This window comes from Amblyomma maculatum, chromosome 2, assembly GCF_055883805.1.
Source record: "Amblyomma maculatum isolate TAMU_Amacu chromosome 2, ASM5588380v1, whole genome shotgun sequence".
In the NCBI taxonomy this organism is placed as follows: Eukaryota; Metazoa; Arthropoda; class Arachnida; order Ixodida; family Ixodidae; genus Amblyomma; species Amblyomma maculatum.
The window spans coordinates 116,099,745-116,113,653 of record NC_139345.1 but is presented as its reverse complement, the minus strand read 5'-3'; the positions used below and the strand labels follow the sequence as shown (position 1 = coordinate 116,113,653).

Genomic DNA, 13,909 nt, shown 5'->3' with positions numbered 1-13,909 from the left:
GAGGTGTACATGTTAGGCAGGAGGTTTCATGAACCCCACAAAATCGGGTCGAGCCAGTCTGTTGGCCTAAAAACCGGCTGTAGTGCTCATGTATACGCTAGGGTGTCGAGGTAAAACGGCCGTTGAGTCTGGTTGCGTCAGCCCGGCCCTACAGGGGTAGGTTGGCTCGACCCTACCCGCAGGGCGAGGAGTATGTATTACACTGGGTGCATTCGATTATCAGTTCCGGACTGTCAGGACTACTTGCTGACAGCTGTCCGGCATTCGATTTTCCTCGGGCAGCCCAGAAGCCCCGCTCACCAGTAAAAATACTGGGTCGGTGGCCATATTAAGTTTGACTCCGAGCGCATTTTGAGTACTTTTCGGGTCCTGCAGACAATATCGTGCGCTAAATAATGACACAAGCTTCAGCTTCCAGAGTCCAGAAGAGAGAAACAGCAGAGTGAGAAGCGTCCAGAGCCCCAAACACGGATTGTTTGTTCGGGCTCTCAAGTTCTCCGCATGCTCTGCAATCTTTTCTTCGCGCAGGTCTGAAAGCGCCGCAAATGAACCGCTGTGTACTGGAGCAGCTAACGTGTATCGTACATGTCTCTTCAAATGCTTGTGTTAGCTTTTTAACGCAGCGAGCTGGGCCATTGGCTCTTGGAGGAACTTCGCTAGCAGCAACGGCAAACCAACCCCGCACTGAGTTCTGTAAAACGGTTCGCATTCAGGCATGTCACGATCCTTTTGCATAAAAGCACCAATTGACTGGCGCCTCTGTTATCTACTACACATGTCAAAAGGTAAACGTACGTGCGGCATCACTGCGAAATAACTTAGTCGTACGTGTTAGCGTGATTATTGACATTGTCTGCTGAAACCAAACGATGGAAGGAGCTTGCAAGATCATGTGACAGCACGCTGCCTACTGTTAGAGCGGAAGCCGAGGCCTGTCAGCAAGCAGTTGAGACTGGAAACTGGAATGTATACCCACTGACGCGTCGGGCCAGCACCTCCTTCCTCGCCTCCTTGCAGGTCGGGCAGCAGCGAGGGATGGGATCATAATATGTTCGTCTGAGCATTCCTCCTCTTCATCCTCTCCCGCCTATGCCTGCTCGCTTGCTCGACGCAAGGTGTAGCAACGACCTCCGCCCCACAGAAACGGGTTCATATAAACTAGGGCGGGTCGGGATGACTCAGCCCGACAACCGGCTGGCCCCGACTCGACCCGCTCATAGAGATAGATATTGACCCGGCGTCGGGTGCGTGTATACAAGGCTATATGCAAGTCGGCCATATACGCTTAACACAGACATGCGAAGGTGCTTTTTTATTTTATATTTATGTAAAGTACCCGCAGTTATGAACAAAAGAACAAATAGCCCAGTTTTATCAACCATCATTACATACATCTCAGCTACTCTTCTGAGAATATGAGACACTTTATTATGGGCCCAGGTCAAGGATAGATAACCCAGACTACTGGTAACCATGTATCCATGAAACATTAATTCTGCCGAGAGCATGAAACACAGTCCTTTGCAGTTTGCCTGCCGGCACTGCTTCTGTCCGTTTGACTCTTCGTAGCTTTGGGACAATCTTATCTTACTTTGCGTTTGCTGCATACATTACCAGGCAGCCACAATCAACGTATACCCCGAATAGACTGAAATCGAGACGCACCCTAAAGATTGCTGTACTCCTTGTGCAGGGGGCGCTAACAGGCCTATTTGTGTCACTGGGAGTCTCCCTTTGGATCAATCTGGGACAGTTTGTCACCTCCATGGCGCTTCCGAAGCCGCTGCCTTCGATGGATGGGTGTCCGGCCTACATCCGAAACGCAACGTTTTCTGCTTTGGAAGACATCCCAGGATCACAAGAAGAGGACGCAGCGTAAGCGCTTCTGATATTATCACGAATAGCCTGTTCAAAAGGTAAAACTAGCCAGCGGGGCTAACATTGAAACGTTGATTAAGGAGAACGTTAAAATAGTGCGTCGCTTGAGCTTTGCAACTGTCCAGAACGCTCGTTATGAAGCTAAGTGCCCGGCAAAGTACTTCACTGCTTAAGAGAACTTGCTCCTGGGCGAGTTGACGAATATGTGTAATTCGCAGAAAAAAACTGCCTCCAGCTGGTTTCAACTACAGGAAGAGTAAAGCGCCAGGATGTTTCCATAGCGTGACTATGAACAACAATGGCTTATGGGCTCTCGTGCTTTTTCTATAGAATGTTCTATACTTATCTTATTAGGCTGTCGTGAGTTGCCGATGCATAGAGCGGATAAATGGTAGCGCCTCCATCCTTCATCTATGCGTGCATATCTCATTCACTCCATACGTATATCTCGACGCGCTGCTTAAGCGCGGAGCAGCGATTTTGTTATCATAGCCACGAACCTGGAATTGCATTAACCCGTTACTTCCTCGCTTCCTGGCAGGATTGAATATGCGTAATTCACAGACGGTTCTCAAACAATCACTGCTTTTGACGATTCCTGTGATGTAGCACAAGATGCGCGTCACTAGAAGTTACTTAACGTTTATGTATTTAACTGCAATTACGCACCTCCTGAAGTTTCATCATGACTTGCGACGTCATGCGAAATGACCGAGACATTATCTTAAACATGGCGTAAGCAACTTTTTCCCAGTGTCAAGTTTGATAAAATAAAAGCTACCGTTTTTTTTTTCTCTCGGTTACTAAGCAAACGACAGACGTAATTGTTAAAGGTGATATTCTTAATATGGCGTATAATAATTATAACAGAAGGAGCTGCGTTAGCTGATTAATGGTGTAAAGAAGTTCTGCTAGCGTCATATTGAGGAGGTGGAAAGAGGGTGCTGGACATCAGCTGACGTCTAGCGGATTCTTGATGCTGTATTTCAGCCCTGTAAATTTAGAGCTCTACAGATTTATTTCTCTTCCCACTGTATAAAACTGTGCACGACGTTTTTTTTTTTCGAAGTTGCTCATGCGAAGAGAAATGTCGTGCCAGAAAGATCTCATCATTCGCACAATCGAGAAGAAAATGGTACAGCTGGCTCGAATGGACCACGGGTGTCTTATCAAGCTCATAGCAATAGCAAAAACTATGACCAAATCGAAAATCGCTATCCCCATTCAACAAGGCGCGACCACCTCCCACCCCTTGCAATCCCATATACCGTTTCTGACATCAAACTACAGCTTTCAGACATAACTTAGCGACGTAAGTTTACCATCATGTAATTGGTTTTCTCAATGGCTGGTGTACGAATATTCCCCAAGATTTGGTACTCTGGGATCAGAGGGCTGGTGACTATATTGATAATATTTAGAAGGGAATGATTAACCTTTTTCATGCCCCGAGCAGCGCTAGCTATTCGAAACGATCTCGGATAAAATCCAACTAGAAAGGAAGGAGAAACCCGCCCAGGCAGTATAAAAAAGAAACCAGTATTTTTATCACCCTTGTCCCAAAAAGCAGACGTGCTTGTGTTTAGGCCGTTCCAATCCAAAATTTCTGGATTTCTGTGAATAGCATGTCATCAACTTGATAAGTTTCTGACGAAATGATGTGAAAATAATAAAAAGAATAATTAAAAAAAAAAGTAAAACAGTTCCTGCCTTCATTTTAGCTCTGGACTCCTGCCCGACGTCTACGCTCTCTCAACCCTCTGGTACAGCATGCTTGCATGGTTCGTGTTGCTCGCGATTGCTGTTCCTGTGAGCTGCTTCACATGTAAGTGATCCAAGTTTTGAGGCTCAGTGCATTTGTAGATTTTTTTCCACAAACGAGAAGCTATGAACTGGATACAACGGCATGTTTAGTTCAGCCATAAATTAAAAACGTAGTACAGCCTGCGCTTAGCGCTTGCGAGTTTTTTAATTTGAATTCCTCACCGTTACCAGCTGCACGCTATTTCTGTAATGACATTCATAATGATATTCATAATGACAGTACAGGCCCAGGGCCTGTACTGTGTTCTATTACTGCTCTTGATAAACTATGTTGATAACGTTTCTGCCAACATAAAATACATGCACACACGTGTGCGTGTGCATTGCTTATGTTCAAGATGATTAGAATCACTAACGAATTCTTGAAGGTCACAGCATGGCGTGACCGGTATTAAATGAGCTTTGACTGTGAGAAGGCAGTGTCATGGGAACTATATCACATGTTAAGCCCCTTTTGTTTCCACATTGTGCTTAGGACGCTGCTCTTGCAGAAATAACTTTTGTATATACCCCGGTTTTTACATCTCTAATGATTTGTTATCGACAAAACACATAGCTACTGCCAAACATAGCACCCTCCGTAAAAGTGATTTTTTAGAGGGTCATCAAAATCTGCTGCACCAGCTGCACGACATCTCGCATTAGGGCCACTATTCGTCCAGCGCTTCAATATACCTTAATAATTCCGAGTCTGTTAACGCCATCTAACATGAACAAATAGAACGCATGCAACGCGAAACAATAAATTTTATTTCAACAAATTTGCCTAGATTTCTCTTTACCTTATGTGTTCATGGTTTTCATGGCGTGTACTTTACAATAATCGTATTACTAACGACAAAGTCAAGACTTGTCAACGTCGCTTGAAAAGCATCTAAAATACCCTATTCATATTGCCTATCACTGTGTGATTTTTTCTGCATATGCTGATGCTGCTATAACCTTGAAACGTTTTCTGTATAAATTAATTAATGAAATATTATTAGGCGGAAAGTGTTACTACGCTTTCATCATTACAATTAATTCCCTCACTCACACGCTGAAAATGGAGTTGATTACTTTCTAAATGTAAACATTGAAGGCGGTTGTGAATATCAGACCGCTCTGTCTCTTTTTTTTTTTTGCATTCTCAGCATCCTCATCAAGCGCAGATACAATGAACCCGAAGCTGATATGCCAAGTGGGAGACGTCATCTTCTGGTTTGCACCCGAAAAATTCCGGTGCCATCTGAGGTTCAACGTCGGAAAAGACTACGTAAGAGAAGTCTGCAAAAAATATTGAAAACTTTCTCCATGGTTTTACAAGCTATTGCATCGTATTAAATACCGCAAAAGATCAATATCTTCAGGGCAAAATGAAGAAAACATTTAAGAAACATGATTACCTTCAGCAAGTGTCCAGCTCTAGTGTCGTCTGACGGTGTTTCTTCTGTCCCAGCCGTTTGTGCACTGCCTTTTGAGGAGTTGTTTAGCTAGCCCAGTTCAACGATTGATGAATTTTCGTTTTATGTTCATCCCTTACTTGAAACTGTCCCTTACTGACGCCCATTTTGCTTCTCGCTTTCAGGTTGAACCCGAGAAGAAGGTGGCGCCCGAAAAACCACAAATCGCGAAGCTTGTCTTCGAGTGCACGAAAAAGGAAGGCAAGGACAAGGCTACTCTATCGGCCGTCTCGTACGTCCGTCGAGGAACGAACGCCTCTTTATCACAGCCTCCTCCTCCGCCTCCTCCGCGAAGACCATCCAAGTGCGATTTTAGCACGCACATGTAAGGAATGTGCTAGTTCTGTAAGGAAGTTAGCGTTCTGGAAAATAGCCTCGTGCACTGCGCACTTCTGGAACGAAAGGCGCCTGGAGGGGCCACAAGTACCACGTGGAGATCACTCTGATACGAAGACTGCCTGTGCCCTTGTGTGGCCGCTGTGTGCCACACCATCAGGGCTATACCACTCAAATTAAGCGAGAAGAGAAATCCTGTGTGCTCTTCGTGCTGGCAAGATCAGAGACCAAGACTTGCGATTGGCTCGCGCCAATCCGGGAAACTTGGAGAAAAGACAGCGTAAGCGTGGTGCAGTAGGAGTAGATAGAAGTGTCCGCCTTCCTTTGCTCCAAGCACGCTGGCAGCGAAAGTGAAGAGAGCGGCTAAAGACATCGAGAAGTCTAAAATCCGAACGGCCACTACAAATGGATTCAGCCGTCGACAACGTCCCTTCTATGGAGACCGAGTACTCCGAAGGAAGTTTCAGAAGCTTCCAGGACTTACGTACTTAGTTACGTATGCAACAAAGAACATTCCAAGATCTCTTCCATGCCTTTACAATACTATACTGATTGCAATGTGTACGATGCCATACAAAAAATGCCAGTTTTTTTTGCAATGTGTATGTCAGCCCGCCGAAAGCGAATTGTTTATAAAAGGGCGCAGCCACAACCTAACAGTAATTTATTTGTACATATATAAACGTCGCAAAAAGCCTTCGCCCACTCGATCTATTTATAGTCGATGTAAATAAAGATTGTCCATCGTGTACGCTCGCATTTTTGTTGCATTGCACCTTGTGCACTGGGTATTCAATGGCCTCTATTAGTCTGATTGACCGCGCAGCGGCCTACTAGCACTACACTGGATATGCAAAAGCAAAATTTTTCCTTTATCTGACTTCACTGTACTTTGAAATCGCGAGTTTTCCTGAACACAGCCAAATATTTCCCAAAGGTTCTCAATGCCAATCAAGAACATGACCACCATACCAGGTGTCCTAGCTGAATGTAAACAAGATTTTTAAAGAAATGAGGAGGGTCTTGGCCTAATCTGAGAGTTGTTCAGTGTAGTTGGACATAAACTTTAGTATCCGTTCGTTTCAGAAAGTCATTTGATTACTAAATATAAATCACCCAGGTTTTTTTTATCATTTCTATCAGAACAAAACATTCTCTCAGAAATAGTAGATCCTACTAAAAAACAGCATAATGAGATTTTTGCGCTATGGTACCGTTCATGTAAAATGGTTTTTCATCATCATCATCATCATCATCATCATCGTCGTCGTCGTCGTCGTCAGCAGCAGCAGCAGCAGCAGCAGCAGCAGCAGCAGCAGCAGCAGCAGCAGCAGCAGCAGCAGCAGCAGCAGCAGCAGCAGCAGCAGCAGCAGCAGCAGCAGCAGCAGCAGCAGCAGCAGCAGCAGCAGCAGCAGCAGCAGCAGCAGCAGCAGCAGCAGCAGCAGCAGCAGCAGCAGCAGCAGTAGCAGCAGCAGCAGCAAGCAGCAAGCAGCAAGCAGCAGCAGCAAGCAGCAAGCAGCAGCAGCAAGCAGCAAGCAGCAAGCAGCAGCAGCAGCAGCAGCAGCAGCAGCAGCAGCAGCAGCAGCAGCAGCAGCAGCAGCAGCAGCAGCAGCAGCAGCAGCAGCAGCAGCAGCAGCAGCAGCAGCAGCAGCAGCAGCAGCAGCAGCAGCAGCAGCAGCAGCAGCAGCAGCAGCAGCAGCAGCAGCAGCAGCAGCAGCAGCAGCAGCAGCAGCAGCAGCAGCAGCAGCAGCAGCAGCAATACCCACTACAGGGCGAAGGCTTCTTCCATATTGCACCAGTTAACCCGGTCCTGCGCCAGCTGCATCCCCTTGACCCCTGTGAACTTCTTTACTTCATCCGCCCACCGAACTTTTTTCGGCCCCGACTACGCTTTCCTTCCCTTGGAATCGAATTTGTTACCCTTTGTGACCATCGGTTATCCTCTCTTTGCACTACATGACCTGCCCCTGTCCATTTTTAGAGACTCAATTTTACACGCCGAGTTGCTTGCCATATGAGGAGCCATCAACACCATTACGACAGCTACAGCCACAATAGATAATTTTAATGAATATCGAATTTTAACCGACTGATACGCAGCGGTTGCAGAGCTGAGGGCACCAACTACAGAAGACGCAGCGACCAACGCATCAGAGGGAGGCTGAAGCGAATGCGGGAAGTTGGAAAAGAAATTCCAATTATATGAACACCGAGACATACTGGCACGGATGGTGGAAACGCAGCCGCGCGTGCGGCCGCTGCGCAAGCGGGTGGGCTGGCTGACATGTACAACGCCCCACACCCAAACTCCATGCTTAAGCCGATAGACTCAAATCCCTACCAAACATTGGTCACTAAAGGCTCCCCTGGCAGAGCGATGATGCACTATGTACGCACCAAAATAAAAAATGACAACAGGCTTAGGTTATATGAAGCTACACCAATGCCGGTGTTTTACAATACGAAATGGCTCACTCGACCACAAGATATATTTCTCAACAAAGTAATAGCGAACGTAGCCTACATACCACGTATATTTGACAAGTGGTTTCTCGGTAGACACGAAATACTCAAACACAACACATGCACCACTGTCAGGAACAGTGTACAGCAGACCTAAAACATCTTATATTGCAATGCGCATCTTTTTTCACGAGGAAGAAGCAAAATTACACATGTTCCACATAACGACATGCCTACCCTAGCACATCAGATACTATCAAGCACCGCTATACATGCCATTGCCGCCTATGGCAGTGAGAGCGGCCTGCTTCGAGAAGTGTGGGAAAGATCGACTTACAACGCACAGATCGGCAGCATGGCAAGCAACTAGAAACAGCTTGAAGAACCGTGAAGAAGCGAGAAGCTACACTCCCAACCCTCCTAACTTCCTAACTACCCAAACAGCGCGAGAGAGACATCGCTTAATTCAATCAAATAAAGGCTTTGTTCACTCATTCATTCATTTCCACTAGGATGTCATCAACTCGAATTACTTCCCCGACACATTCTGCACACTTCCTATCCCTTAACGTTAAACAACCATTTTCCTTTCCATAATTGTTCACAGCTTTGAAAGGTTATTCGCACAATAAAAAAAAAGCTCCGCTGTGATGGTGTTGCATCGTGTCTCGGAGAACAAAATCTACTTTTTTATTTCTAGGGTGCTCTCCTGAAAAGTTCTTTGAGTGTGCACTGGTCAAGTAATATGCGTAAGCGGTTGGTCACGTGATAGGCTCCCAAAGCATCGTTGGGCGGCGCTGCGGCTCCTGATGGGCAGCGCCATCTGTGGCAGAAAAACACACACTGGGACGCCGCCGGCTCGGTTCGCTGCCTTCGCGACGTGCGCCGCGCGCTTTCTCTCGAACAAGCACGCGCCCTGACGCGCCCCCGCAGACGCATCGCGACATGCCGCCTGCATTCCGTCTTGATGATTGGACAACCTCCCGCGTATTTCCATGGAGGAAACGTAATTATAGGCGAGAAAAATTTTATTAACGTCTGCACTGTAGAGCAGACGACAGACGGCGATGAGTAAATATTGATTGTGAATGCGTTTCCCACGTTAGCGAAAACGTAGGAAGTTTATCTCGAGGTAAGTCAGCTGTGTAACTATATTGTCGTATATTGTCACGTAGCCGTTTAGGCCCGTAACCAGAAGGTTGGTTTTAATAGGGGGTTGATCTAGCAGGCACAGGAGAGCAGGTCGAGCACCGAGTGACAGCAGCCGACTTCAGCTTCTTCTCATCGAACGCCACGGGGCCACTTCTTCGAGTCCGCGCACGAGACTCTCGATGAGCAGCTGCCTAGCGGCTGCTGTTGCACACGCTACATTATAATATGTTTAAGAACTGCGGAAGTATTATCAGTACTTTGAAATAAAGCTGCTCGCTTGTTGATCATCGTTTTGGCCTGTAGCATGATATCTATATACGGTTTTGTTTTTATTCTTACGACGTTACTAAAGCAAATCTTGCAGTAGAATAAGCTATAGTCCGAAGGATATGTTTCTTCAAAGGCACGAACGCTAGCAGTCTCAAAAGCACATGCGTGCTCCGCGCGCTGCACGCGACATAACCGGCTCGCTGGCTCGGAAGGAAGGTGAAATCCAAGCTTGTACTACAATCCTGCTTTATTTCGGTTCTTACTAAATGGTTGTGCTTCATTTATATTTGGTTTGCATTTACGAAACCTGTGACGCGAATAGGGTGCTCCGTGCAAGTAGTGTCAATCGAGCCATAACTAGGATCGCTTTTGTATTGCACTTCCAACATATTTTTGTTATGAATAATAATAATGTTGGGTCATTTATTGGCAAATTTGCGGAAATCTGTAAAAGCGGCTCAGCCAAGCATGTTCCCCCCCCCCCCCCACACACACACACAGACAAAAAAAAAAAGAGGCCTCCTTCCTAGATATTTTCTTGGTCATAGGGCACATTCACACATCATTGTCGATCGCGGACGTCGCACGCTGGATATCTGTTGATTTGGTTGTTTTCAGAGCACTCGCAAAGCAGGAAGAGAGTACAGAAATTTGGCAAAGCAAGACACGCGCGGAGCGAAGAGCAGGATAATCCTCCACCCCCTTCACTTCGTATACATGGTTGTACTCCATTGTACTCTTGTACCATTGTACTCTTTTGATGCGTCTCTAAGACGTCTTTGTCAGCTGTCGAACATTTTTGAGTTTATGGAGAAGGGGAAAATTAGCCCTTTTCGTTTCCACAAAGAACGCGAGACTTCTCAGAATGCTGTCATGCGGTTGGAAAACAGGTCTTGTGGAAACGCTTCCAATGAAATCTGCAAAGTTCCACACGTGAACCTCGTCTTTTGGCGCTTCGCCTACTATTGTGGCTACCCATGACACAATGCTACTTAGTACCTCCGTTTCGCATCCACGGAAACGTTTTTGTACCGCCAAATAACCGCCAGGCGCAACTCGATCGCCGCACATGCACAGGAAGCTAGCGGAGCGTCTGCTCCGGCGACGTCCCATCGTTTCACATTTCGCCACCATGCCAGGAATGCGGCGCTGCCATCGCGCGGCGAAACTTGAGCTTGGGTTCCCTATAGCATTCTTTGAAGGCTGGTGAATAAAGCAGCACAAAAGGTGCCTCGCAGCAAACGTTGGAGCCAGCTGTTTTCTGGGCGACTAAAACTTCCGAACCCTTTGTGCCTGAACAAATACATGAAATTTACCAGATGAGCATTTACTAAATAATTAACTTTGACTAACAAGCATATGCAAGTCTAGCTTTCTGGGACTCCTTTTAGTTGTAAGACAACTTTCGGATGTTGTAAGAAGCTGTGATGCATTTATAATGATGGGAATAATTTAAGTTTCCTACACGTAGCAAATTTCGGGTTTAAAATTTTGCTGCACTCGCACCGAGCACTTGAAATTGCTATCAAAAACAACAGGCTCCATTTCTGAAATAAAAAATAGCTGGGGTTTAGCTTTAGTTAAACCAGGTAGGTTGCGTAGGCAAAGCCGACGCGGCTTCCCCTATTTCTTCTTCTTCTTCTTCTTCTTCTTCTTCTTCTTCTTCTTCTTCTTCTTCTTCTTCTTCTTCTTCTTCTTCTTCTTCTTCTTCTTCTTCTTCTTCTTCTTCTTCTTCTTCTTCTTCTTCTTCTTCTTCTTCTTCTTCTTCTTCTTCTTCTTCTTCTTCTTCTTCTTCTTCTTCTTCTTCTTCTTCTTCTTCTTCTTCTTCTTCTTCTTCTTCTTCTTCTTCTTCTTCTTCTTCTTCTTCTTCTTCTGCGGCGCGGCGTGGCTACCGACCGGGTTTAACCGATGGCTTGAAGAGGGGTCCCATCTGCGGTCGCTCTAAAGGTCAAACGTGGCTACCAGCCGGGTTTACGCGACGGGCTGAAGCCTGGCGTATTATTGCTTACGCAATAAAATAATTGCCGGGCAATTGTGGGGTGTCGCAAAATGCTTTATGAACGTATTGATAGAAATGTACTCAGGATTGGATGCCTAGACAAATGTTTCCTCTGAACTTTGTCATGAACTGACAGCTTGAATTTGTTCAAAAAATTTGGCCATGTAAAGGCCATCGACAGCATTCATTGGGCGAGTTTGAAAGGCTTGGTAATATTTTTCTAGGACACCTGATATATAATCCGTTCCAAGTGTCATCCTGAGGTTGTAAGGGGTATAGAAGAAATTATTGGCCCCGCCGCCAGGTTCGATGACACAGGGCAATCGTACCAACTTCTCGAGTCCGTCACGGACATGTCGGAACAGGACAGTACCGAGGAGGATCAGGGAGGAGAGGATATTAATTAGGCTAGCCTTGAACGTTGTGGGAAATTGGTGGCCGCTAAAAGAGGAGAGAACTGTTCTGCCGTGAGGGGGACGTCGGACACGATTTAAGTATAGCTGGGGATAGTGCCAAAAAGGGAACAAGGCTATTTCAAGCTCCGCAAAACAGTCAACCCGTCCTGAATGTTGGAAGAAGTTTGCGCTATGGTGACGGGGTTTCTAGTACATGGAGACGAGATTAGTAGATGCCGGAGTTGTGCTGCTCTTGTGTTGGACTATCCGAAAGGCACGGAAGCGTGCGTCATGGAGAGAGACTGCTGTTTATTTTAACGCGATGCCGTTGAAATCCTCGTTCTCCAGAAAATCCGGCGTCGAATTTATCGGCGTTGCCGGCATAACGAGCTAAAAATCGCGGGCGTGGCTCCGGCGGGTGTTTGTAGGCAGGTGAAATGACCGCGCACTGACTGGTCGTCGGATGATGTGACGCCATGAGACCACGTGAGATGGTCGAGTTGGCAGGAGCTGCCAATTCGGGCTTTGTTGAGCTGGTATAGGTGACATCGGGATCTAGCGTTCCAAGACCCTTGATTGCCGAGTAAGACACGCTGTAACAGCGCACGTTCGCACGGCTTAGGTTGAAGCGTGGATTTATATCTCAGTCCGGTAGTTGTGCATATTGTTTGGTATCTTACAATTGCAACCTTATAATGAAAATGGGTGGATTATAGAGGCAGAAATAGAGGTTTTGTGAATAAGCGCTTCACAAAATGAATGGACGGGAACGAGAATCCACAAAAAGGACTCGGCATGTTAAACCATAAACGCTGTCGCGTCGCACCGTTAGAGGTGGAACTTAAGTGCTACCCCAATTTTTGGTCGTACATGTCCTCGTCCAAGACATTGCCTTCGAAGGTGCCGCCATAGTGCGTGAGCTCAACAGCCACATTCTTGCCTCGAATGACGGGAGTGCACGTGTGATTTGCCTCTCCTTCGTCCTCTGAACTGCCAGCAGATTCTGCGAACAGCAAACGCCTTGCATCTGTGCATCAGTCCTCTTCATCATTGCTGAGGCAGGTCTGGCCAGCGAGGCACTCAAAAGTATGCGATCAACTTGCCCTTGATCTTAAGAGTAATGTGGTCAGTGCTTTGTTTAAGAGACCACAGCATTCTGGACGCAAAGCCAATGCCGAACTTGTTGATATTGTTACTTCTGTATTCGCTGTTCGTGATGAGGATGAAGAAGTGCAACAGACTCCGAGAAGACGACGACGCTGAGTGTCGTGAAATCAGTGCCCTCATCAACGTTAGCTGTGCGGAGAGCTTTCAGACTGTAGATCTTCCACGTAACAATATGAATGGAAGTAGTGTGGCCTTCACTTTTTGTGGACGGAACAAGGACGTTTTCACATTTTGAAGTTTATTATTTCTTTCCCGAAAAAGACATCTTCCGAGAAAAGTGCGCAACATCTCCCATCCCTGGTCGTTATTAACCAAAGTCGTGCGCTTACTACGTTTACTAGGTTATAACCTGATCACCCTGCAATTAACCGTTGAATATCCAAGTCAGAGTCGATTAGCATACCATTCAGGTCCAATCGCGCGTCTGAAGAAAGTTAGGGTAGAAGTAGCTGTTCTTATGCGCAGCCTTAGACTTAAAAGCGTAGCAATTAGGTTAACTGGTAAAACTATGTCCACTTTGGTTTGAAAAACTAAACATTTTCTGATTTCTAATCCCCTAGTGCAGTGTTCCTACATTGCATGTCAAAAATCTCTCTTTAAATATTTACTGGTGACAAGGCTTTTGACCGAAGGTCAAACGTTTATGTAAGGCCATAATTCGCATTTAGACTCCGGTCACTGATGCAAGGCACCACTTCGGAATGGGATCGAGAAGAACACGATATACCACGCTGGAGTATCGGGCACATGTTGCCATTGGTTTCTCAATAGCCCTTCTTCATTATCCTACGCCCTTCTAATGCCACTCTGTATGGCGAGTGACAACTTTGTCGTTATCGTTATTGTGATTCGAGCATGTAAACCGTCCCGACAGGTCCATACTGCATACGTAGAATATAAGCAGGCCCACAGAATGAAAAGGAGAAAGAACTACCCTAAAAGAATTGTGCCGTAAACCCAGCCTACAGAGCATGCTTTAAAAT

The 13,909-nt window shown here is 46.2% G+C and overlaps 1 protein-coding gene across 1 annotated transcript in view; it reads left to right on the top strand.

The window, feature by feature from the left end:
- LOC146199637 (sodium-coupled monocarboxylate transporter 1-like) overlaps window positions 1-6,174 on the top strand; it is a 45,170-nt gene extending 38,996 nt beyond the window's left edge. Inside the window, exons 13-16 of the mRNA XM_084592792.1 lie at window positions 1,694-1,875; window positions 3,600-3,703; window positions 4,836-4,957; window positions 5,270-6,174. Coding sequence (XP_084448918.1) covers window positions 1,694-1,875; window positions 3,600-3,703; window positions 4,836-4,957; window positions 5,270-5,473 — 612 coding nt within the window. The 3' untranslated portion in view covers window positions 5,474-6,174. The remainder of the gene's footprint in view (window positions 1-1,693; window positions 1,876-3,599; window positions 3,704-4,835; window positions 4,958-5,269) is intronic.
- Window positions 6,175-13,909: the final 7,735 nt, after the last annotated feature.